The 24,626-nt window shown below is 35.9% G+C and overlaps 2 protein-coding genes across 7 annotated transcripts in view; both read right to left on the bottom strand.

Moving 5' to 3' along the window:
• Positions 1-699: 699 nt before the first annotated feature.
• wt1a (WT1 transcription factor a) lies at positions 700-21,419 on the bottom strand. Of its 4 annotated transcripts, none has more exons than XM_067435735.1 (9): positions 20,701-21,419; positions 17,094-17,216; positions 14,778-14,880; positions 11,064-11,144; positions 6,119-6,218; positions 3,811-3,958; positions 3,634-3,723; positions 3,036-3,119; positions 700-1,609 (listed from the first exon to the last, which is right to left on the bottom strand). In XM_067435735.1, exons 1-9 carry the CDS (start codon positions 21,095-21,097, stop codon positions 1,488-1,490), a joined length of 1,248 nt encoding a protein of 415 aa, XP_067291836.1. In that variant the 5' UTR covers positions 21,098-21,419; the 3' UTR covers positions 700-1,487. The 4 variants fall into 4 exon arrangements, with proteins under 4 accessions (XP_067291836.1, XP_067291835.1, XP_067291834.1 ...); XM_067435734.1 differs by having other exon boundaries at positions 11,064-11,147; positions 20,701-21,417; XM_067435733.1 differs by having other exon boundaries at positions 3,027-3,119; positions 20,701-21,417.
• A 38-nt stretch (positions 21,420-21,457) lies between these two features.
• Positions 21,458-24,626, bottom strand: part of LOC137064405 (coiled-coil domain-containing protein 73-like) — a 29,135-nt gene continuing 25,966 nt past the window's right edge. For all 3 annotated transcript variants that reach the window (XR_010901541.1, XR_010901540.1, XR_010901542.1), the window contains one exon: positions 21,458-21,480. The gene's annotated coding sequence lies outside the window, so the exon portion shown is untranslated. The remainder of the gene's footprint in view (positions 21,481-24,626) is intronic.

Below are 24,626 nucleotides of genomic sequence, written 5' to 3'. Positions count from 1 at the left end.
AAAAGGCACATTGGTTGGCAGGGTAGCTAGCCTAAAAAATATACTTCATATCCAAAAACTATCAACAGTAATATTTACCTCATTTTTCGACATGATGCAGGTGAATGAATGTCTGCTGCAAACTTAGCCACATCAATATGATCAGATGCTGTGTTTTCACCTCTGTCATTTTTTTTGTGTTTATGTTATTGAAAAGCGTGCAGCAGCACATATTTATCTCTAAATATCGCTCTCAGCATCGTGGACGACGTCGAAATGATCCTTAACGCCATTGCTGCAAAAGTATTTAACGTTACAACTTCCTTTTTCTTCTAAGCGAAGAACGAAAGCATGATGTCTATGAACGAAAGAAGTATATCCGGCGGGGCCTTGAATCACGTTACGTGCGCGCGAGTTGCTGCTAGCTGCAGTTCACTTAACAACCAACAGTGTCGCTAATAACAAGGGTTTCGGAATGATATATAGCCAAAGACTTGGAGCTGTGAGGTTGTCCCTCATACTGTATCATATCTGAAGAGCTATCCATTACTTTGCTAAATAAAGAAATGAATTTATTATAAATGACCTGCAGATGTATATAATAAAGCCCACAATCAAAATGAGAAAATATTTATCAAGTGATAATTTTAAAATGTTCTCTATGTAAAATGTTTGAATTCAGAGGTGAATTGGAGCGTCACATTTCATCAAGTTAAAGCCAAGAGTTTAATATTTGTTTTTTACAAAAAAAAGCAATGACTGTCGATAACAGATATATACGACAAACATACAAATAGGCTCATTTAAAAAAACAACAGCAACAAAAAACATTTTCATCCAAATACATTTCACATTTCTTTTCCGTTACTTATGTGAGTCACATTTCCCATTCAACAGAATTTTGCCTAGATTTACATTTTTTTGGTGTTTTGGCTGAGGATTGAAACTAATATTTACAACTTGACCACAATCGCTCAGCCACATAACCAGTGTGACCTACTCATAAATTAACTGGTAAGGTCAAAAAGAGTGGATTTTTACAAACAGCATGGATGAGAACTTCAGTGGAAAGAGTTTTACAATTCCAGATACAATATGTTGAGGACGGATAGTCTGAAGAGTTTTACAAGGCGAAAACAACTGTTATTACTTTTTAATTTACAACAAACATAATAAATTAATCTACTTAATTGTTAGATACATAATATTTCACATCCCAAATCTCAAAATCTTATTAAAAGACATAAGGTTTCCTCACTGGAAACAGAGGCTTGTACATTGACACCATTGAAGTGTTGTGTAAGAGCCCGTCGCGAGCTGCCTCTAGGGGGTGCTGTACATGCAGATAAGGAGTGGGTTTTGCCTTGTCTTGCAACTCCATGACCTGAACTATTATAAAAGGGAAACAGGAAAACAGACTATTACTTTTCCTTAAACAGGCTGCAGTTTATTCTTTGGGACGAGGCCGCACCAGCACCCAGGTGGAGCCACCGGCAATAGGACGAGGCTCAGATGGCCAGCTGCAGCTTCGTCAGATTCCTCTGGTGCATATTGTGGTGCCGGACAAGCTCATCAGACCTGGCAAACTTCTTCTGACAGTTTGGCCATCTGCAGTTGAAGGGTTTCTCACCTGAGAGAGAGAGAGAGAGAGAGAGAGAGAGAGAGAGAGAGAGAGAGAGAGAGAGAGAGAGAGAGAGAGAGAGAGAGAGAGAGAGAGAGAGAGAGAGAGAGAGAGAGAGAGAGAGAAATAGAGACATTAGGATGCAATCGAAGGTAAAAGTAGAGAGCAATAAGAAATATCAGCTTTATTAAATAATATTGAGGTCACCTAACAACACTGCCTGGTGTGTTATATTTCTATATTTATAAATTATATTTTATATAAATACAAAATACATATACACATATACACAATATATATATATATATATATATATATATATATATATATATATATATATATATATATATATATATATATATAATTAAATAATTTAGAAAACACTAATTATTTATCTGTTTCAACCAAAATTGGTTGAAATTTATCAGCCACATGATAACATGGCTATCCAAAAACATTGAAATTCATTAAAATTCAAAATATCCAGAAATCTACTTTTTCCTACACAGCCTTTAGTTATAGTAATATTTTACACGTTGTTGGACATGTGCTATTTATGATAATACTAATACATTTCAATCTTATCTTTAGTACTTTTAAACCTTTTTTTACGCTGCACAACCTTTCCATTAATCCATGCACACACTAATGCTTAAATATAAAACACTGCATCAGTATCGAATCGTGATTCATTCGATTATTAGCATTTTACTTCGATTATTGACCGAAACGAATGATTCACTATTCAAAAATCTGTTTCAAGATCCACGCATATGCGACGTCAGGATTTGTAAACGAGTAATGTATTATGATCTACTATATATATATATATATATATATATATATATATATATATATATATATATATATATATATATATATATATATATATATATATATATATATATATAATTTTTATTTTTATTTTTTATTATTATTATTATTTATGAATTATTTTTATCCATTATAGTAATGCTATATTTTTATAATCTAAATAGTCACAAATTTATGTTAATCTTTGTTTGAGCCATCTATGCATTTAATAGACGGTTCAAAATTTATTAATTTTGTAATGGATAGTTTTAAATGTGCAATTTACATCTGCCATTTAAAAAGTTCTGAATAAACGTCTGAATGCTATAGTTGGAGGTTTTGCAAAAGAGAATCCAAAAGCATTGAAATATAGTTTTTCCTCATGTCCTATCCCATATTTTTTCCAGTACCATGTCCCTTTAGGGGCTCTGTAGTCTATGAGTATAAATGAGAACCGCTGCAATTCAGTTAAAGCAAATACTTTTTCAGCACTCGCTTTCGAATACAAACTGAAAACATAACGCTAAAGTAAGGTGACCTCTGAAAGTTCAACTATTCATCAAAGAGTAGAAAGAGAGGAGCAAATCATGAAAAAATTAAAAGGTTTACGCACTTGTTTTACCTGTATGTGTCCGGGTGTGGGTCTTAAGGTGGTCTGACCGTGAGAACTTTCTCTGACAGGTTTCGCACTGGAATGGCTTAACGCCTACACACACACAGGAACATACAAGCGTGGTCACACTCACACACACAAGGAGAGAACGAGTACAGGCTACAGTAGAGAGGCCGTGCCAAAATGTGTCAGATTGAAAAAAAAATCCTCTAAATCAAATCCAGCCAGATAGCAATACATCGGCAGACACTTGCGCTAAATGTGCCTGATTGAAGAACTCATAAAACTGTGATGTTTTCACACACTTGGAACGCGAGTGAAAACGTAAACATTTAGCCGACCTTAAGTCGAAGACTGCAGACTGTGTTATCACACTTTTTTTGTAGAAGATATGAGAAATTAGCATCATTAGCATGATTCTGCTTGCATGGCAGAGTCACACACTAGCATACAAACTCTAATTTTACCATATCTTTCTATGGCAGAACTAGAGTTTGGGGATTGTGGAAAATTCAAAAATCCTAAAAAAACAAAAAAAAATTGCTACCAAGGAAATCCTAGGAGGGAAAACAGGAAGGCAGAAATAATAAGGGACAGAGGCGCAAACCTGTGTGTCTTCTCTGGTGTCGTTTTAGCTGGTCTGACCTGGAGAACCTGCGACCGCAGTCTGTGAAGTCACACTGATAGGGTTTCTCCCCTATGAGTTTAATACAACCAAACATGTTAATGATAAACTTAGCATTTGTGCTAATGCTATTTAATGACATTTGTGGGTTGTCTTTACCTGTGTGCTTACGGCTGTGCATCTGTAAGTGAGAAAGTTTAAAGTATCTTTTGTTACAGCCCGGGTAGGCGCACATGAACGGCCTTTTTTCGTTGGTCTCAGATGAACGCACAATGGCGGGTGTAATGCCCGGTACTCTCCGTACATCCTGTGAGAAAGTCGACAACATTCAATTCGTGCTAAGCAAATGCTCCGCACCAAACAAGACTACCAAACCCAGTGCCCGTGGGGAAAACCGCTAATGATTAGCATGCCCAATGGGTTCATTACTGCAGAATTAGCTGTGAAATGATCATTCAGATTTACCCATGCTACTGATATGAGCTCTAACTGTGAACGGTTAGTCACGGACGTTAGGCAGACCCTATTTCACTTCTTCACTCCCCCGTTCCTCCCGTTTCCCTCATTTGCCCACTTCTAAAGCCCATCTGCTCTTAATTAACTAGCGCTTAGCATAATAGCGTTTCGTGCGCTGGCACGGTAATGAATGAATGTTAAGTGTTATTGATAAGTAAATTACTAAAACTGTTCTTCTGCTGTAGTGCCAGACTTATATATTGACCCCACGGGGATGATAACACAGCAGGCTAGGCAATACACCTCAGCGGGCTAGCATGCTACGTCTGATTTGTATGTGACAGTTTAGTTCAGATTAGCTACTCTAAATTATACATTTTTACTAATGTATTGTATACATTTGCATCTATCTATCTATCCATCCATCCATCCATCCATCCATCCATCCATCCATCCATCCATCCACCTATTTGTCAGTCCTTTTTCTATCTATCTATCTATCTATCTATCTATCTATCTATCTATCTATCTATCTATCTATCTATCTATCTATCTATCTATCTATCTATCTATCTATCTATCTATCCATCCACCTATTTGTCAGTCCTTTTTCTATCTATCTATCTATCTATCTATCTATCTATCTATCTATCTATCTATCTATCTATCTATCTATCTATCTATCTATCTATCTATCTATCTATCTATCTATCTATCTATCCATCCACCTATTTGTCAGTCCTTTTTCTATCTATCTATCTATCTATCTATCTATCTATCTATCTATCTATCTATCTATCCATCCACCTATTTGTCAGTCCTTTTTCTATCTATCTATCTATCTATCTATCTATCTATCTATCTATCTATCTATCTATCTATCTATCTATCTATCTATCTATCTATCTATCTATCCATCCACCAATTTGTCAGTCCTTTTTCTATCTATCTATCTATCTATCTATCTATCTATCTATCTATCTATCTATCTATCTATCTATCTATCTATCTATCTATCTATCTATCTATCTATCCACCAATTTGTCAGTCCTTTTTCTATCTATCTATCCATCCATCCACCTATTTGTCAGTCCTTTTTCTATCTATCTATCTATCTATCTATCTATCTATCTATCTATCTATCTATCTATCTATCTATCTATCTATCTATCTATCTATCTATCTATCTATCTATCTATCTATCTATCTATCCACCTATTTGTCAGTCCTTTATCTATCTATCTATCTATCTATCTATCTATCTATCTATCTATCTATCTATCTATCTATCTATCTATCTATCTATCTATCTATCTATCTATCTATCTATCTATCTATCTATCTATCTATCTATCTATCTATCTATCTATCTATCTATCTAACCATTTCACCCCCAAGCTGAAAAATTGCCCATCACACATTTATACAATAAGAAAAGAAAGAGTAAACAGAGAAGTGAAGAAAGGCATCCCATTCTGAACAAGAGCAGCTCTGGAGTATCTCTTCTTTTACTGCTTTAGGGCCGCTGACAGACATTAATTAAGAGCTAATGATTTATATGTATGAGCAGCAGACAACTGGAAACTGCAGCTTTACGGCTAATGGACTTTTTTAAGTGATTCCTCTTCGCTTTTCATCCTGAAATGCCTTTCAAATCTCTCAACTATTCTGGCAGGGGCCTGCTTCCTCTCGCATAGTCTTCTCATTGCGTCAGACGGTTTTCTTCAACACCTTCTTTTTAAATTATATTTGTCTCTTTTTTATTAGTTATTTAAGACACTGTATCACTCTTCTAAATCTTTTTTTCCCTCTTTCTTTTTGGGTTATTCATTTTATTGTATTTCAAGTTGTATAATCAACCTTTTGATTAAGGGTTGAGTATGTAAGTCCATGTGTGTCTTTGTACGCCGTGGCCTGACCTTGGCCCAATGTGAGCACATCCCAAGAGCACAAAGAATCGTCATGTGTCCTGGGAGTGAACTCAAGTGTGCCGTGAGTAAGAGATACTGACCTGAATGCCTCTGAAGACACCGTGGGTGTGGATGCGGTACTGCGTGCTGCAGCTGTAGACCATGGGCGAGTTGGGGTCGCTCTCATACCCTCCTGCATGGCTGTTTGTGTTCAATGGGGAGAATTTGTTTGTTATTGTGTTTAGATGGAATAAAGTGAGCTTTTTCAGATGACAGGTCAAATGCCAGCTGATTGCAACAAGCATATATCTTGTGATTAACATTTTGTGTCTTGCAATGAAAATGTTTAGATTTTAAAAAATGAATTATTAATCAAGGATGCATTTATTGTATGTATTTATAATATTACAAACTATTTCCATTTCAAATAAATGCTTTAAAACCTTTTATTCATCAAAGAATCTGGGGGGAAATGCATCACGTTTCCACAAACCTATCAAGCAGCACACCTGTTTTCAATATTGATAAAATTATAAAAATAAGAAATGTTTCTTGAGCACCAAATCAGCATATTAGAATGGTTTCTGAAGTTATTTTAACGGTAGTAATATTTTACAATATTACTGTTTTAGTGTATTTTTGATCAAATAAATGCAGCCTTGGTGAGCATTAGAGACTTCTTTCAAACATATTAAAAAATCTTACCGACCCCAAACTTTTGAAAATGTTTGTACATATTTGTTGTATATTGAAATCAAGTCATGGTATCAGATATTTTTACTCAAAACTAAGACAAAATACTGAATTTCTTTTATTTTGTAGTGTGAAGATCTGTTATAATATGTTGAAAAAAACGATTTAACATATATTTAATCAACAATTTAATGTTTGTCTGTATCTGTTTGTCTGATATGGTTCTATAACTAGACATGTTTTAATGCATGTAAAAATGTCAACAATTGTTCCAAGCTCATAACTTTCCTATTTATGCGCGACAGCAGATAAAGTTCTTCCTAAATCTATCCATGCATTATTTCACAAAGTTTGGAAGACATATAGAGGGCATTGCTAGCCATAAAATACACAGATTCATGTCTTTGTAACTCATTCTGACATTGGGGCAAATTGCTCCCTGTTTCAAAGAGCAATATTTTTTGCCCCAAACACGAGGAAGGGCCAGTCAGAGAGATGAATGGGGAATGTATGGTCTTGCTCACTGTTGAACTTCTGCCTGAACCTCAGCGGTATGCCTTTTTACGTCACGCTGTAAATACATGTTTCTCAGGACGATTCTACACCATGTTTCCCCTTTGGAGAAAAGACCACACATTATGTTGCTGCGAAGATCTTTGAACAAAATTTTGCAAATTTTGTTTAACAGTTCAAGAGGTATAAAGTTCTCTTTTTTTCTCTACACAGGACCAGCCAGACAGAAAGACAGTCCAAAACAGCATCCTGCAGTAAATCTTCTCACAGTTCATTCATTCACCCAAGCCGAACCACCTTGGTCTTGTGACAGACGTGGGATTTGGAGGAATGCGAAGAGCTTTATATAGTTGGACGTATATAGGAATGATTAAGTTTGGCTTGAGGAGCCACAGCTAATGCTTCCATGGCAGCCCCCTTGAGATCGATCAGCGTGTCTGATTTTTTCTCAACCGAAACCAGCACCGTCCCTCTCATTTATCAGCACATGAATCATTCCGTCACCCAGGGCTCCTCTCCTCTCTTTCAGAGAGACTGGAGAGAGGTCACAGCCTCCTCACCGCCTGGCCGAACGTGACTGTGGATTCTCGCTTGGGTCCCAGGGGGAGTAGAGGCTGTCCCATTGTGCACTGATGCACTTCCACCTCCCCCTGCACGGCTCCCTTCCTCCCGGCGGGCCGGCGCTCGGCCTGGTCAAGGCTGAGGTGCCACTGGCAGAAATATATGGCAGGATATCATTCTCTAGCCAGACAAAACAGAGGCTAATTCTGCATGTGCACACTCTGGCACAAACAGAAAGATGAGAAGAAAGTTGGGGGTTGGGGGGGTTCCTATGTTTTTTTTACGACTACGGTTGCGCTGTATGTTTTTAATTCACTAAAATATTACTGAAAAACGCATGCTTGGTCTTAAAGTTAATTGTAAGCTGTATGTTTGAGTCAAACTTCAAAAAGGAGTTATTCATTCAGGAAACTACCAGTCCATTGGTTGTTTTTAATTTATTAAAAGGTTTCCAAGAGTCATAAGAGTTCAGAATCAGACTGCACTGAGGTGAGGAGTATGATTTGTTCCTAAATAAAAAAGCCTTCCTGTAAGTCATTCGCATTGTAATCTGACTACATGAAAGAAGAAGTTGTAATTTATAGGCTACATGCAATATGCTTTTAAAACTAAAAACTTAAAACTTAAAAATGTGTTTCCATTTTTGTGCTGATTTTAACTTAATTCTAAATATATTAATATTATAATATTTTATTTTTTTCCTCCCTTTGTAGCACTTTGAGATTTTCTTTTTAATATAAAGTGCTTTATAAATAAAATGTATTATTATTATTATTATCATTATTATTATTATTATAATTATTATAATTATTATTATTATTATTAATATCCAATCTGCCCAGAATTCATTTGTCTACATGCCAGTATTCAGTTATAGTAATAGCACCACATACTGGCAACAGGACGAGACATGACTTAAAGGGGTGGTTCCGTGGTGTTATTCTAAGCTTGGTTGTGTTTGGGACGCAGTATAACATGTCTTAATACTTCTTCTTTTTTTCAAAAACGCCGTATTTTCTTATATTTGACCTTTATTCCACATCGCTGTCTGCACTGTCCTTTGAACGGCTCGTTTGCTTCCTGCTTCTATGAAGCCCATCCCTCCGAAAAATGCAACTGTCTTAGATTGGTTAGATGACCAAATGTAGTTTCCTGTATTTTTATTGGCTGAAGTGCCAAGCACAGGTTGTCCGGGAACGCCACGGCCCTTAACATTACAGGCAGAAGTCGCATCTGCGGAGACTTGCAAGGGTTTATGATGTCACCAACCCAGGAAGAAGCTCCCTGTAGTCCAAACCGGATGTTTTTGTAGGCAATAAAGTGTTTGTTTTTAAGATAAATTTGGTTTCAGTTAGTTATTTGATGCTATAAAAACGGAGTGTAAGGTCATGATTGACAGCTGTGCGTGTGCTTGAATCAGTGGGAACTGGAGTATGGGCAGGAAACAATCAGAAACGACCGATATATTTTGGCTTAATTTTTCTACAGTGGAAGGAATCGGAGATGCACTGTCCATGTTAGCAACACTTAACTATGGTTAAAGCATGTTATTAATGCCATGAAATAGAAAGTTGTAAGTGAAAGATTCAATGTCCAATCTACCCCAAACGTTTTCATAAAAGTCCTGGCTTGAAGACATCTACAAGTAAATATTTTTAGATATAGTTATAGCGCCACCAGCTCATTGCAGTAATAAATGCACATAAATTACTTTAACACAAGTCCTCCTTAGACTGTAAAGTATGGCACAATTTACTGTATAAATATGAAGGAATTTTCCCAGTTATTTATTTATTTATTTTTTAACAGGTGTTTTACTTGTAATTTGAAGGACACATTGCATTGTGTTGTGTTTTAGGGTTAACGGAAATTTCCGTAAAATTACAGGATAATGTCCTGGCACCAAATTATAATTTCTTTATTTTTTACAGTATATATTTACCCAATTAAATGCATATTGCCCACCGTTCACTGTTTTAAGTGGCGCAGGAAACTCTGTCACAGACTTTTAATACAGTTTTCTATATGATGATTAAATGTGCATGCAACAGCAATTAACAGAAAGGCATTCGGTTCTGCTATTTGAAAAATAGCTGAAAAATAGCATAATTAGAAATGTTTATTAATTCTCAAGCCTACTGTTTAATCGAACCAATAGCAGATGCTTAGCATTTTTACATTTTACATAAAATTTCACATATAATTCCGTTTGGTGACACTAGAGGCACTAAAGTAACATATTTCACCTTAAAGCTACATTAAGTAACTTTTCCGTCTGCTAGAGGGCGTCTATTCAAAACAAAGGCGTAGTTTGATGACGGCAGGTTTGAGCTCAGAAATCTTGGGACATGTGGTCTTCACCTCACAGCCGGTGGAAAAGAATCGGGCCAGGACTCGGGCAGAAATCATGTTCATGGACGCAGTTATTAACGTTACTGTAGTATGAAGCAGAGCAGGGCCGAGGGTTGTGGAGCTGAGCAAGGCCGCTGGAGCGATTGTTACGCAACACACGGCTCGCAAGCAGCGGGACTTATATTATGAAGGGGCACAGTCGCGGGTGCCATTTCCGCTTTTCCGGTCATGAGTATGAGGTAACGCAGCTCTGTTTATCATATTAGATACATTTAAGTGTGTTTAAAATGATGTTATGACATTACTCTGTGCGTTCGCTCAGTGGCTGCTGTGACACTTGTTCACACTGCTAAGAGAAAAGCCTTTCTGCAGAATAAAACCAGAAACCGAGGGTAACGCAGATATGACGCAATTGACAGGCGACTCCCTCAGACGGCCCGGCTCCTTGGTTAAAATAGCAATTTTCTCACAATTTACAAATAGTTGGAAACATTTGGGATATTGTAAGAACTCAACTGAACAAAAAATATAACACTGGCCTGGCGGTTTTTGGATATTTTACTGCACAAATACTACATAGTGCACCTTTAAAAGAAAGCTTTAATATTGACATTCAACTTGTAACTAAAGTGTCATTTTTTTCCCTCTCTTGTTTTGATCTGGCTAGTGTTCTACTATTTGCAATTAATCTAAAATGGCTTTTCTGACATCCATGGCAATGTACCATAAAAGAAACAGAACCCAAACCGATGTGGTTAGCACACATAATTCAACTTGCATTCAGACCCATTATCAGAACCTCACAATATCAGCACCTCAAATGAAGCATATTATAAGTCCTTCTCTTCTCTTAGCTGAAGCAAATGTGTGCTTATCCAAATCACAGAGGAATTTCCTACATGACAGGAGTGGGTCACGTCGACCTACCTCTTTATAGTGGATGCCAAAGGGTTGACAGGATTCCACGCCATGCACTCCAACTGTGACGCCATTTGATATAAATTATCGCTGCTGGGATTGAAAACAACAGAAAGACTATTTAAGAAAATATGCATGTACAGTATTTTCCTTTACAACAAGCACTCTTCATATTAAAAACCAGCAACCACTGTCGCATGTAAAGAATGTGTGGATGAAAAATAGCCTTTTTGACAAAGGCATCCTGGGTAACAGCGAATGAATGTGTCATATGCGCAGAAAAAAGGAGTTTACCCATGCCACCGGGGTGATCTGTTAATCAGGTCATCCCTCTGACCAAAAACCTGCCATACGTTATTAAAAGCCTGTCCGTAGAACCATTATTTACCCTGCCAGGTGCTCACCCAAACACATAGTTTGGATTTATCTACAGCAACTCTGACATCATAGTGTTTCATCACAGACAGGCAACAGCATACGACGGTATGAACCGGTACCTGGTACTGTGCTTGCTTCACTGCTGAAGGAACATAACAGCATTTCAGCAACAAGAGTTTGTTTTGAGAAAATACTGCCTCAAGAAACCAATTATGCAATATGGCTCTTTTACATGTGTGTTAAAAATGTTTCAGGATTATTCCAATAATGATAACTTTACGTTCTGAATATACCTTTAATTTAATCAACAGCATTTATCCCATTATGGCATTGCATTGAGGTAAATGAAGCCCAGCTGTAAGTGTTAAAATACTAAAAGTTCAAAATCTAGGCACAAGACGTACAGTAAAAATGATGCGCTAACATGATTTTAGTCTGCAAAAAAATGCTTACTAACCTTCACTATCACTAATCTTTTCTGTGCAGTTTTATCCAGTGTTACAAATCATTCCCATGACAATGTAATGCCTAAAACCTTACAATGACTCAAAAAAAATATATAATTTACATAGCTTTACGTAGCTCAAATAGTTTTTAACATAAGAATTAATGTCAGGTTTTTTTTTAAACTGAGTCAAATATATGATTGAGCCACACGTTTAAAAAATATAGCCACAAGACATATAGTAAACATTATATATTAACATGATTTTAATCTTTTCTGTGTAAGTTATATCAGATTTTACCATTAATTCCCACGACAACATAATGCTTAAAACCATAAAAACTTAAAACGACTATTATGATTTACACATCTTTTGCAGTTCAAGTAAAACATGTTTTAACAGAGAAATTGTTGTTAATTGAACAAAATTGCTTACTAATCTTTTCTGTAATGCTATATTAAATTTTACAATTCAATGAGACGACAACGTAAAGCCTAAAACCCTAAAACAACAACAATAAAAACGATTTTTGCAGCTAAAATAATACAATAAAAATTGTTGTTTTGACTTAAAAAAAAAAAAAAAAAAAGGTAAGTGTGCTGCCTTAAAATTTTAAGTTTAGTCAACTGAACTTTCCAAGTTGTCACATAGTAAACATGTTTAGCTGTATACATAAAATTTTGTATTGCATCGCCGTTTCCCACACGGATCCGGGAGCGCAAACATTTTTTGGGAGCGCAAAATCGCTATTTTTTTTAAACTCGGTCCCAGAGTGAATAAATCTGAAAACGACACCCTTGTGTTTTTGTGTTTACAGGACAATATATTTTGTGAAATGATGATGTTACATCGTTTTGAGTGGTTTCAGTGGTTTCGTGTGTACGCAGATATTCCTTGAGACGAGGGGAAAAAAAGATTGGATAGGGAAAGCTCTGGCTTCGTGTGCATGTGGCCTAAACTTACAATTTTATGGTAGCATGGGTAGCAACACTTACTTTTTTTTAAATTGAAACATTTTTTTTTTTACTGTGTAGACAGGTTTGAACATAATTAAGATATCAGTTCTTAAAAAAAAAGAAAAACATTAAACCGAGTAAAATCCATGAAAAAGAATTCATAGTTTGGTCAGATATAACAGTGGTCTGGTAGGCTCCCTGTACAACATGGTCTGGATCTTTGTTTTTCATATTTGACGCACCAGACGCAGATGCAGGAAGCTTGTAGATTGTGAATAGTTTACGCTACATCTGTCTTTGAGATTAACAACAACCTAATTTTGCTTTGAAAATCTGGACATGTTTTTATCCCAGTCACCTCGTGCTACCAAAAAAAAAAAAAAACGCTTTAAGCTGGAGGCCTGTGTAAATACAGGGCTGGAGGTACCAGGCATTTGATTTGAAAAGCGGCACAGCATTTTGATTTGAGGATTCACAGCCGCCTCGCCGCGGCCTGTTTATTACAACGCAGAGAAGCGGGAACTGGAAAATGCAGTTTGACCTGAGTCAGAGTCCTCTTATCATCCCAATTCTGTTATTTTGAATCTTTATGTTCCCTCTGCGCTGGAAAAACAACATGGCGAAAGCATCCGAGGAATGTGAGATCATTTTGAGGCTGTAATACTCTTACTGTTAGCCGAAGTTGCGAAGGGAATTCCACCGAGAACAGTTAACCACTTATCAGAATGAAAGAATTCAGAGCTGGTCTGAAAGTGCAAACGGGTGGTGGATTAAACCGTTTGTCTTGGCGTTGTACACACTGCTGTGCAACACTTGACCTTTAGTAAACACGTTTGACAGAACGCAGCTTTAATTTGGCAATATTCTGTCAAATGAAATTACGCCATTTCGCATTTTTAAACCCTGACACTTGTGTTTTATACTGAAATTTGGGATTTTTTTTTTTAGAGCACTCCATTTACTCGTATTGTCCAGAAATATTTTGGTTTGTTTAACAGCGGATTACAAAACCATTAAAAAGTTTGGGGTTAGTACGATTTTAATTGTTCTTCTATTCAGGGAGGATGCATTAAATTGATCAGACCTTTATATAACAAACTATTTCTGTTTTAAATAAATGCTGTTATATTGAACTTTCTATTTAAAGAATCTGGAAAGAAATGCATCACCATTTCCACAAAAATATTAAGCAATCCCCATTGATGATAGTAATAAATGTTTCTAAAGTTGCAAATCAGCACATTAGAATGATTTCTGAAGGAACATGACACTTAGGAGTGAAAATTCAGCTTTGCCATCACATGAATACATGCATTTTTATTTTAAATACTAACAATATTTCCTATTATTGTTTTTACTGTATTGTATTGAGCCTTGGTGAATATAAGAGACTTCTTCCGAGCGCAAACTTTTGAACTGTGTATATTTTTAATGCACTTTTTAAAAAAAATGCCCGCAGAAACTTTATTTGAACATCCTGTACGAACAAGTTTTCCTCCTTTTCCTCCTCTTGTTACTTCACTTCCCCGCTTCCTCTACGTGCTCAGTGGCAGCGTGACTTTTTGGAGCCGACCATAACAGATTTCTGAAGATTTCTGATTTCTTACACAGGCCTGGTTATTGAACAGAACAGGATTTGAACTTCCTGCGCCCGAGTGTCCTGACTCCTGACAGCTATCGGTTGTACTGGCTGTAGTCTGTCTGGACATTTTTGCTATCTTTTAAAGTATATATTAAATTGCATGACGTCTGTTTTTCTTTTAAGGAAGCGTTAAAAAAATCTGATGCTCAATGATGTACGTCTTGCAGAGAGAGAGAGAGAGAGAGAGAGAGAGAGAGAGAGAGAGAGAGAGAGAGAGGAGTCAAACATGCGCGAGGAACATGTTTCAAAAGACCTTGAGATGCTATTTGCGTGATGGATAGGACCGGCGCCGGAGCCCTACCTGTTGTACGGGTTCCTCAGGAGCAGAGCCTGACTGCCAGTACAGCTGTCAGAAGGAGTGTGGCAGCCGTATACTGGAGGAGGGACAGGATACTGCTGGTCACCTGAAATAGAACAGACATATTCATGAAAAGCCTTTGATAGCATATGTTCCTGACATCGATTTGATTTCTAAGATCTTATACACAAGCATCAGCTCTTTGAATTGGCTACAAACTTGGATACACACACACAAACGTTTGTTTTTGTGACATGTGGGGACATTTCATAGGCGTAATGGTTTTTATACTATACAAACTGTACAATATATCCCCCTACACTGCCCCAGCCCCTAAACCTACCCATCACAGGAAACATTCTTCATTTTTACTTTCTCAGAAAAACTCATCCTGTATGTTTTATAAGCATTTTAAAAAATGGGGACATGGGTAATGTCTTCATATTTCACCCTCTTCTTGTAATACCTGTGTCATACCAATGTCATTGTACACATTTGTGTCCTGATATTTCACAAAAACAAGCACACACACACACACACACACACACACACACACACACACACACACACACACACACACACACACACACACACACACACACACACATACACACACACACACACATTTTTTCATGTTGTAAGGGGACTTTCCATAACACATAATGATTTTTATACTTCACAAACGTTATATTCCATTCCCTAACCCTAAACATACCGATCACAGAAAACTTTCTGCATTTTTACATTTTCAGAAAATATAATTTAGTCTGATTTATTAGCTATTTTCCTCATGGGGACCAAAAAATGTCACCACACAGACAATGATTTCGGATATTGCCATTTTGTGTATTTAAAATAAATCTTTTTGTATGTCTTATTACATTATTATTATTATTTATAGAATAATATCAATATTTTTGTATTTATTTTATATTAATCGAGCTATTAATATAAACATTACATATTGTAAAATAATTATAAAATGTTATAAAATAGATTTTTAATATTTGTCTTTTGTTTTATTTATCTTTTTTTGTTTTTCGTATTTTCTTGTCATTTTTTTAGTATTTAGTATTTGAGTAAATATACTCAAGTATTAATATAAAAATTATATAAATACTGTAAAAATCTTTATAAAATATTATAAAAAAAATACTCAAATAAATATTTATATTTTTAATATGTGTCTTTTGTTTATTATTTAATATTCTTTTTGGACTTTATATTTTTCTTATTTTCGTAGTTTTTTTACTTAAGTATTTGAGTGAATTTACTTAAGTATTAAAATAAACATTATATAAATTCTGTAAAAAAATATTATAAAACTTTATATTTATATCTTTTGTATGTTTTAACAGTCTTTGTATATTTTTTTTATCATGTCTTGGTCTGAGTTGTACAAAACCTTTGACCAATTTATACAGGATTTTTTAAATAAATGTATTCTTATAAATAAACATGATGTGATAGAGTACATCTGCAAGAGATAAAGAAAACAAATGGTTGAACGTTTTTTCCTTAAATAACAAGAACTTCTCACTTTTGTCCTCTATCACACTTTGGATATCATCATTGCGTTTGATTTTTAATACATTTTGTTTTGAATAATTCTCTCCATAGTTTAATTAACGAGAATGAACATTTGCGCGCTCTGTTGTTCTTGAGTCCCTCGTGGAAAATAACCATGCCTGGATGCTCAGAGTATCATAACTTTGCAGTTCCAGCGCGACGCATGATCGAGCATGTGTGGCGTAGTCCGGCTTACAAAGGGAATATGAGCGTGAGGGAGGGTTATGAAGACGCAGCCGAGTACACTTAGCAGTTATGAAAACAACAGGCTGGGTTTCTTTGAAGCCATAAAGCACGCAGACCTCTCGCTCTCCTTTTCGAGCGCAAATGAGGAATCGCTGCTTTGGCTCATCCGGCCCCCGTATTGTGAATGCGTCCCATGGTAGTTCTGAACATTCCGAAAAAGGATCTTACATCCCAGAGTCTTCTGGTCACTAGCACCGAGACCTCAGGAAGAATTTACTGCGGCACAATGAACACCAAATCGCCCGGTTGGCTGTTTGCTGATGTTTGACATTATGATGTGCGTTAGAGCAGAGAGGACTATAGGGAGAAAGGAAAGTTTGGGCTGATTTACCGTTCAGCGATGGGACGTTTTGTGCAACTTGCCCCCTGAATGACATTACAGAAACCGCTCTGTAAGTTCAAAGAGCAAGGGCAAGATCTCAAACCACAGAGTGTGTCCTCCAATAAATGCATTTATACAAACACAATAAAGCGTAATTTAGTGCATGGCGTGTTTGTGTTTACCCATGTTGCTTTGCTGCGTGATGGGGTCCTCGTGTTTGAAGGAATGGTTGGGAAACTGCGAGGTGTGGTGGGAAGGCGTGTGTCCGTAGTTCGTGGCTCCATCAAAGGCGACTGTGCCGTAACCTGGGACAGATCATATAAATAAAGTCAGAAATATTTTACATATATGAAAACAATTATACACGTATTTGAAATATAGATCTTCTGTTCTAGGAATTTTAGAATTGCCTAAGTATTTCATAAGCTTCAAATGTTTCCTGTTGAGATGGAAATATAAATTAATGTATATTTTACAATATTTTAAATATAAGTTTTAAATATAGATCTTGAACCATTTTTGTTTTAGAATTTTTAAAATTGCCTAATTATTCCCTAAACTGCAGACTATTCAGAAATATTTTAAATATGTATTGATTTTTTTTTATACAGTAGTGATGTCCCTACAAGTTCAAAATATTAGAAAATATTTCTTATATATATATATGTTTTAAATATGAGGGAAAGAACAAAACACTAAACCTGGTTAAGGATGTTATGCAAATAAACATGGACACTGCAGCTACAGGTTTTATTTATGCAACAACAAAAAGTATAACAACCTGGCCTAAAATTATTATCTGCAAAATTTGGTTTTATTGCATTATTGACTCAATTCTTACAAAATCTTCAATACATTCATAATGATATTTGAATAAATGGTGAAGATGTCAATTTTTACTAGAGCAGACATCACTTTTGGCCACTACTATAGATCTTATACCATTTATGTTTCAGTAATTTTAGAATTGCCTGATTATTCCACAAACTTCAAACATTTGCAGTTGAGATGGAAACGACCCATCTATGTGCCAGAAATAAAAACGACATCAGCACGTCTCTATTAGCTGTTATTAAACACAAAAACGCAGCAACTCTCCAAATAATCGGAATATTTTCCTTTGGATCCTAATCACCCCTCCACTGCCCAGCGGGGGTGAGCGGACAAGCTGTGCGAGGAAAACAAACGCTGGCAGGACGGTGTAGCCGAGAGCCGACACCAGGTTTAGGGGGTGAATCATGCCTGGGTCTAACCCCAGGTCAGACGTAACATCGTAAATCATGGTCTCCCACCACCATCTTCATTAATTACAAGCCAACCACTTTCACCTCAGAGACTCAGAAACTCATTAAAGATGACCATTTCTCTTCCACCCTACCGGGTCTCAGCGAGAGATTTAACCTGGGAGTCAGTGAAGAGCTGGTCGCTGGCCTGGTATTGTGAAGAGTGGCAGCACCCACAATTAATTGTAACTTTAGATTTTCAAAATGCAATTTAGAACTATACGATTATCAGATGTCTTAGGGAGACTTATGTCTTAGATGTTGGTGGTTTTTTTTTAATTCTCATGTCTGAGGTAACTCAAGCACCGAAAACAAGATCTCATGTCTGATGTTATTTATTATTATTGATTATCTTGATTATTATTAATCTGCTCATCATGTGTTCATGTATTTTTACAAAATTGTATATATTTATTTTAAATATATACTCTATGTAATAAAATGTACGTGTTAATATTTTTCAAAATATTTTAAAAGGATGCAGAATTTATAATAGAAACATGGATTAAAGTTGTTAGAATGACTGCAAAATATCTTGTAGTTTTTTAAGGCATTCATTGACGAATGAGAGAAGGAGAAAATGTATTTATGTAATCATAAAATACATAGAAAATGTGAATTTTATTAACCAATAACTCTGGTTTTCCAAGCGACATATCATCAGGCAGGATAAACCTTTTATTTGATGTTTTTCTGTGTATAATTTATAAATATGCTAAATCATTAGACATTTAAAGTGCAGTACTTTTTTAAAGTCTTATTTATTTAAATTCAAAAAGTCTCAAAAAGTAAGGTTATCAAGTTATGTACACTGTAAAAAAAAAGTTGCTTTTTTAAGTACAGTCAACTTGGATGTTTACGTCATTTCAACTTAAATTACATTAAACTGCCTTAAAATTAACTTTAAAAGGCGTTTTGACGAGTTAAAGCAATGTAAAAACATGTCATAAATTATTGATCATATCATTTTTTACAGTTACTTTCAAATAGGCATTTATTCATGCTATATTTCCTTTATGAAATAGTTTTGGCTTATTTGAAATCAATTTCACTTTATTATAATCTTTCGGGTTTTAAAATATTATTAGCAGGTGCAGTTTTTCGTCTTTCTTTTCGTCAATTAGTCATCATGAAAAGGAAGAAAAATATTTTTCTTGTCTAACTGCACAACGTTATTATCCCATAAGTTGAAACCCCAAGCCAGTCACCTAAAGTCTATTACACACTGACACAGCAATGACCCAGCATGCATTAAACGCCTGTGTGATGAGGTGTTTGGAGCATATCTGTAAAATAACTAGGATCTGTTTTGCCAAATACAGGAGCATTGAGATACATAATTACTCAAGGCAGACAAATATGTGTGAGGTGATGGCCCTGGTGATGGATAAATCACAGAATGCATTTACTCACTTACTACCTTACTGTTAAAACAAGCTCACATCCTGACAAACTACACTCTCTTCATAAAGTTAGACAAAGTGTGCTCATTCCTCACATTAAAAACGTAAATATTACAAAAGATGTACTGTAAAATATATGACCAACTGTTTTATTTTTGACTAATTTGTAATGGCATATATTTTTTAGTTTGACATTTAAAGTATTGACATTTTCAGAAAATATTGGTTTCAATATAAATTCATAAACAAATTTACACTACTTTGACATTACATCTAATAACTTATTAACTTTTTAGCTAATGGTTGAGCCATTTTAGCATGTTATGAAACTGAATGGGATGATATATAAGAGAAAAAAATGAAGTATACTATTAAAAAAGTGCAACATTAAAGCTCAAGCTTTTTTTTTTAATGCATGTATTAAGCAGACATCATTTAAACTAAATGACTTGAATAAAGTTTACATTAAAATAAGCAAGTTATAGACCCCATACCAATCAAATCAGTGATTCTTGTCCTTATTAATGAATAGGAACATGTATACTCTTATTGACTTTTAGACCAATATTTAGTATTAATGTTCCGATTTCAACATGTTATGAAACTGATGGCATAAGAAGATCCAAACTAAAAAATAAAGTACTTTTGTTGTTGTTTTAAAGTGTGTAATTTAATTCATATATTAAGTAGATAACATTTAAACTGAATGACTAAAAGAAAAGCAAAAAGTTATAATCCTCATTCCAATAAAATTCATACTTATTGTTTATATTTATTGACTTTTAAGCCAATTAGTTAATATAAATGATCCAATTTCAATTGGACTATATGAAATCTCAACTAAAGTTGCAAAAAAGTGCACATTATGTATTTAGCAAACGATTAAATGTGTATTAAAGCAGACGACATTTAAACTAAATGACTGAAATAGAATTTAAAATAAAACAGTCAAAGTTATAGGCCTCATACCAGTAAAATGTGATGATTTGTGCCTTTAATAATTAATACAAACATTTATGTCTACTGACAAATTATGGCTTAAGCTCAGGAACAATGTAAGACCCAGAACTGAACTATACAGTGGCATTAAAGAAGTTTCTCACCCTGATTCCTGGAGCTGGGCTGGCTGTCCATGCAGTTGGACAGGTAAGGGCTATTGCTGAACATCCTGGGCTGGCTGGGTGGGGGCTGGCTGGGTGTAGGGGCCCCGAAGGCTCCGTACCTGCAGGCCCCAGTGCCAGTGAACTGTCCAGAGAAGTGCACGGTGAAGGCGCTCAGCCCGCAGTGAGGGTCTTCGTGGGGGTCGGCCGTGCCCCAGCTGGGCTCCTGCTTGATGAAGGAGTGCGGGGCCAGCGAGCTGTAGGGTGCGCCGGAGTGGAAGTCCAGCATAGGAGCCCACTGCGGGGTGCTGCTCACGGGCAGGGCGCAGTTGCCGTTCCCCCCGGGCAACGTGGGCACGGGAGGGAGAAGAGTGTTGAGGTCACGTACGTCGGAACCCATTTTTCGGGGTGCTAACAAAACACCTGAGCGGCCCAGCTGAGAGACGAGGTCCAACGCAGATCTGGTTTGAGTTCGGTTCGGTGCTAAAATCCAAAGTCAAGGTGTCATCGCTAAGTCAAGTTGGGTCACGGCCAGCGAAAAGTGCTCTTCGCTAAAAACGTCTGTCGTTTTCAACCAGAATAGTCCATGTCACAATGGGAGAAAAGAAAACGGGGGCTCAGCTGGGAGGTCCCAGCAGGGGTAAGTTCTCGTAGGCTCTGTGAATGGAGTGAGGAGAGCAGAAGAGAGGTTCCTCCTTTCTTGCGTGTCTGTTTTCTTTGGAGGCCTAGGAGCTCACATACAGAGCCACTCCAAGGAGTCGGGAGGAGGAGGAGGAGCCAGAGCTAGTGAGGAAAGATGAGTGTAACACTTCATTCATTTACTTCTCCCTGTACAATACTCCTCCCTGTATACTCATTCAGCATGCAGGGAGTCTCAATAAACTCTCTCTCTCTCTCTCTCTCTCTCTCTCTCTCTCTCTCTCTCTCTCTCTCTCTCTCTCTCTGTGTGTGTGTGTGTGTGTGTGTGTGTGTGTGTGTGTGTGTGTGTGTGTGTGTGTGTGTGTGTTTGTGTGTTTGTGGGAGTGGACTGGATGGATAACAATGATTCAGAGACTGGCTTTTTATGAGCTTTGAAACACATTTTAGCAGACACTATAAAAGTGTTAATAAATGCACTTCAGCTGAGCAGGTACAGTAATATCTTGAAGCGATATACAAATCTGAAGGACATTTAAGAGGCGGAATACATTTCAAATCTATTTTCAATTGGAATTCACAATTTGATTTGGTTTGAGAAGGGACAGGCCTTTCGTTTTGATTATTGTTCTAACTGTATGCTTCGGTTAAATAGTCTTTAATTTGGTTTCAAGACTACATTTTGAGGCGCGTGACCTTACAGCGTCATAATGACCGCGCGCAAGCTAGCGCTTTATCATTAACATCCATCAAACTTAATGTTTTTTTTTTTTTTTCTCGCGCGCGCTCAGACTGCCTTATATTATATAAATGCGTCAGGCCTTTTTATAATTTAGGGCGATTTTAGAACATAACAAGCGTAAAAATAATGCAATGGAAGGCAAATTTATAAAGATTATTTTTAAATGTATTGTTGTAACAATATCTTTATGAGAATGGAAATGGTTAATTATTAAACGGCGTGTAATAGTTTTTTGACATTATTTAATTTATGATAGAGCGAAAAACCTTAGATCATTGACTCTATGAAAAAACTTAGATCATTGACTCGGAAAAATATTTTTATTAAAACTTTTACGAGGATGAAACAATAAGCTAGTTTAACGATGATGATGATGATAATAATAATAGCCTAATAATAATAATAATAATAGCCTAATAATAATAGCCTAATAATAATAATAATAATAATAATAATAATAATAATAATAATAATAATAGACTAATCATCATCATTATGCCCAATCAATTCTTTTTGTAATTCTATTTGATATACTAATTTAAAAAAATATATAGGCTACAGGATACCCAAATGGTCGTACTATCAGACATTTTCACAAAAAATTAAAAAAAAAAAAACAGTTTATTAACAATTATATGCAACTTATCATATCATCATTTCCTTTTAAATAAAATAAAATTTTTTAAAAATACCTTAGGCTTAAGCCTAATAGGCTATAGCAGAAATGAAAAGACAAGGTAGGCTAACGAAAACAGTCCCGCTATACAGAATATTGTCTTGTTTCTATAATTATTTTTTAATTAGACTATTAATAGCCTATTCCAGTTGTTTTTGTTTGTTTATTTGAATACTTAAATAATGAACTTATTCTTCCACTTTCCTATTTATTAGCCTAAGCTTATGTTTCTAAAATCCTGTAGGCTATAAACCGAAAGCATTAAATAATTAAATAAAACTTCTTGCTTCATGATGTTTCAACCAATTGCTAGCCAGAAAGAAAAAAATCGTTATGATCCATATGAACTGTTTAAGTGCAGGACGAATTTTGTTTAGATAAAACGAGTTTCTTATCATCGAATGAAAGACTCATCTGCAGGTGCTCACGTTCATATCAACTGTTAAAAAATTTAACAGTCAAATTAAAAACGGAATGACTAACGTTCTTTTTTTAAAATTAAGTTTCTTCGACTTTTCACGTTTTACATTTAATCCGTTAGCTGTTATGGAAAGCAGCGTTTTCCATTAAAAAAATCCACGCAGGCAAAACTCAAGTGCATGGAGACTAATGTCCCAATGTTTTGTCTCACAATTTGCGACCATCAAGTGAATGAGACGGTGAAAGGCCGATGAAAAATACGTGATGTCGCGATGAAGACATGAGGAGGGGAGTCAATTATAACACTGCACACACAATCTGCCGTGAGGAAGAGAGGACTTACACACACCCCTACACACACTCCCTCAGCAAGGGCTGAGTTCCTGCTTAACCTCTGGCTCACTGTCTGGAGAAGAGTAATACTACTGAAGTCCACATCTCCAGCCTGAAATGGACCTCATCTGGAAGTCCTCATACCATCAGGTTGGAGATGTGTAAACAAACGAATCCTGTATTATATTGTTAGCACTTATTCAATCCTTAGCTTTAACTTTTAACCAGAGCCCATGGACATTTATAACCATTTGCAGAATACTTGCAATAACAGTAATAGACAATGACGAAGATTTCAGTTCCACAGTGGTTCGAAAAATATGGCGTGACAACACCCCCCCGGCATCCAGACACTTTTATGGGCCAAGATGAAACAACATAACATCATATGAATGAGTGTGACAATTATGGATTGCTAATTATTGTACAATATTGGCAATCAGTGAACCTATACTCTAAAAAATGCTGGGTTAAAAACAACCCAAGTTGGGGTGAAAATGGACAAACCCAGAGATTGGCTTGTTTGAACATAGTGAATGGACCCATTCAAACAACCCAATTTCTGGGTTTGTCCATTTTAAACCCAAGTTGGGTTATTTTAAACCCAGCATTTTTTAGAGTGTAAGAACAAGAAATTAAAGCTGCAGCCCGTAACTTTTTTTTTTTTTTTTTTTTTTTTGGTTAAAAATGATCCAAAATCAATTTATGAGCAAATATATAACTAGTTTAAACATAGTTCATGTTCAAAACTGTAGCCTGTTTCATAATGGTAAGCTTTTATAATAATGCGTTATAATTTAAGCGGTAGCTTTCCGCGGGAAATTTGAGCATGGCGCCATAAGTCTGTATGGAGTCCTGCTATGGTATATGAGGATGCTGCAGGTGGTGGATCATTTATAGCATATACTCAAAGCAGCTGGAATAATTACATGTATCATTTTGATGGCGGATTGTAAGGTCCAAATGACAATCATCAGTGATCAACTGGAAATTCATAAAGGCTATACACTAAATACACATAATCACGCAGTTCTGATGTTTTTAACATTAACAATTTGAAAACAAAGTATAACAATAATAATAATTTGCATGGTTTGATGTGATATTAGCTACGCGATCGTT

Source organism: Pseudorasbora parva, chromosome 25, assembly GCF_024679245.1.
Source record: "Pseudorasbora parva isolate DD20220531a chromosome 25, ASM2467924v1, whole genome shotgun sequence".
NCBI classification, from domain to species: Eukaryota; Metazoa; Chordata; class Actinopteri; order Cypriniformes; family Gobionidae; genus Pseudorasbora; species Pseudorasbora parva.
This window is presented reverse-complemented; position numbering and strand designations above follow the sequence as displayed.